At 44.0% G+C, this 2513-nt stretch overlaps 1 protein-coding gene across 1 annotated transcript; it reads right to left on the bottom strand.

The window, feature by feature from the left end:
- Positions 1-214: 214 nt before the first annotated feature.
- Positions 215-2304, bottom strand: helt (helt bHLH transcription factor). Its single transcript, XM_078557637.1, has 4 exons — positions 2278-2304; positions 1864-1968; positions 1621-1717; positions 215-696 (listed from the first exon to the last, which is right to left on the bottom strand). Exons 1-4 carry the CDS (start codon positions 2302-2304, stop codon positions 215-217), a joined length of 711 nt encoding a protein of 236 aa, XP_078413763.1.
- Between the last annotated feature and the right edge of the window lie 209 nt (positions 2305-2513).

The raw sequence follows: 2513 nt of genomic DNA, 5'->3' as shown, positions 1-2513 counted from the left end.
TCATAAATTGCCTTAACTCTAAAGGACCAATTCGTAAATGGGCGATTCATGCTGAATATGATACCACGTTATAGAGTTAACTTGAGACTAAAAGTGTGCGCACCGGCTGCTCACTGCTGTGTGGCTGGGACAGAATGAGTCTAATGGGTTCTAACTGAGGAACTGCTTTGCATCGATTGAGAGCACCACCCCAAAGTCTTTTTTTTAAAAAAACTTATAAGTTTGCGTGCTGGGGGTTGTGTAGGCTAAAAGTGTTTGTGTGAGAATGTCCAATCAAGTTAATGTAATGACGATCAAGGCCTTGCACAGAGTGCAGGAAGTTGTGTTGCTGCCCTGGGTTGGCAATGGGCAGAGTCGGACTCGGGATAAAGGGGAGCCCGGGACTCCGGGCTGAGCCGTGCCAATGCAGCGGCTGTGTTCTTGCCCCTTGTTGCAATAATGATTCGTTTAAACGCGAATTTGTAAACTCTGGCACGGAGTGAAACTGATACGAATATTCTGTGTCGTGAGTGGAGATTGGCCCGAAAATGGGGTCGGTGCATCGGCGAGCTTTGGACTGCAAGAAGGCGAGGATTCGGGCGTATTTGGTGTCCTTGGTCTCCATACGCTCCACCGTGGTCAAGTAGTGGACGAGATTCTTCATACATTCGTGGTAACCAGCGTGGAAATAGTTCGCAAACTCTGTTAATAACTCGCCTACGTAAAACAAGCAGAGAGAGAAAAAAAACATTTGTTCGGGCTCTGTGTTAACAACTATATTCTTAACCCTAAACCTTTGGACACCCAAAACGCTGTTAGAGAAGTCAATGCTAATATAACAACATAAACTCAATTCATTGGTGGAAACGGTTGTAGAAATATATGCGCATTAAAGCATCAGCACTAATGGTTAAAAATTATCCCAGTTTGCTGTGAGGAATACGGTGATTTCGAAAACGTTTTGAAGTTTAGGAACGAGACAAGTCATTTCTCGGTCAAGCCTTAAGAATGATATTTCCAGTCAAATTTTCCTGATACTGGACACATATATAAAATCTGTATATCAAGGCGCAGGATGATGGAATTTTCACCATCCCTGTCTGGAGATATACTGTGAACTCTTTGGAGGGGTGAATAAAAAGGGAAGGGGTGAATAAAAGGGAAGGGGTGCCTTTGATGCGTTCCACTGTTTCAGGTTGGAAACTTGCGTGAAATGGCGGCGAAAGGGTTCACCGACCACTAAAGGTTATTAAAAATTAAATCATAAATCCAGCCTGCTTAAACGCAACAGTAATCCTGATTTGTACATGCGTAACGGCCCCGGAGCGCCACCTCAAACATGTGTAGACTGAAGTTTCACTAAGAAAACCCAGTTCAATTCAATGTAGTCCCTTCCCTCGAAAAAAAAATGGGCCAAGCATTTGGTCTTAAAGTGTAAAATATAGCGTTTATTTTAAAAGTGCACAGATACACACAAGTGCTGACGAGTGGGAAATTGAATCTCATCTACACCCAAGGTTTACGCTCAAGCACATTCAAACATCACCCCTCCCACCACTCCCAGCTTACCAAAGCTAAAGTGTTGGCATGTTCTGAAGGTTACACTCATGTTTTTAAATAGAGATGATTGTGACCCTTTACCTTTCTCTCTCCCCCTGGCGAAGTCAGCCGAGTGGAGAGCCCTCAAATACTGAACTGTCATTTCCAAAATCTCAGCCTTCTCCAGCTTGCCGGTGCCCTGAAATAAGAGACCACAATACAATCGCTGCAGGTAACAAACGACCTGCCGTGCGCCGTGAAGGCGGCAGCATCGGTGAAAATAATGTACAGTCCACTTTAAAATATATTTTTAAAAAAACACGTTGAAACAGTGTCAGCAAGTACCTGCTTTGCCAGTGCCATTGGAACAGTTTTGCCAAGTTCGTTCAGACAGCGGTTGATCCGATCTCTGCGTCTTTTCTCAATCACTTTGTGAGACACTGGAGCAGTCTAAAGAAATAACAACAAAAAAAAAGACTTGGGTCAGAGAAGGAAAATGGGAATATGGGAGCGGGACGTCCCGTGGATGAATGCGGTTTTTTTTATTATTGGGCACACCCCTCTGTGTGTGTGTGTGAAGGTGGACGGAATTGTCATTGCACTCGACTAGCTTTCAATAAAGAGGAATGAAAAAAAAAATGTACTGCATCAGCAGGGGGGAAAAAAAAGCTAGACTGCATTGTAATTTGTTAATGCCCAAAAGATACTGCTAGAAGAGAGCAGGAGGAGTGCACGGATTTTAAATGAAGGTGTTCTTACCTTGCGCTCTTTCGCTTTGGAGGACATCTTCAGACAAAGAAGACAAATTGAGCAATTAGCAGCCAAACTTTTCCCTCCGTGTGCTTTCTGCAGCAAAATTAAACGCGACTGTGCTCCTCCCAGGCTGTAACTGGCTCCTTATAAAGCGATCATTAAGGGGGCCAGTGCATTCATTGCCTAAATTATTCGACGGGATTAGAGAGCGGGGCATTGGGGAATATATGGTTAAAGAGGTG

This window comes from Cetorhinus maximus, chromosome 2, assembly GCF_964194155.1.
Source record: "Cetorhinus maximus chromosome 2, sCetMax3.hap1.1, whole genome shotgun sequence".
Taxonomy (NCBI): domain Eukaryota; kingdom Metazoa; phylum Chordata; class Chondrichthyes; order Lamniformes; family Cetorhinidae; genus Cetorhinus; species Cetorhinus maximus.
This window is presented reverse-complemented; position numbering and strand designations above follow the sequence as displayed.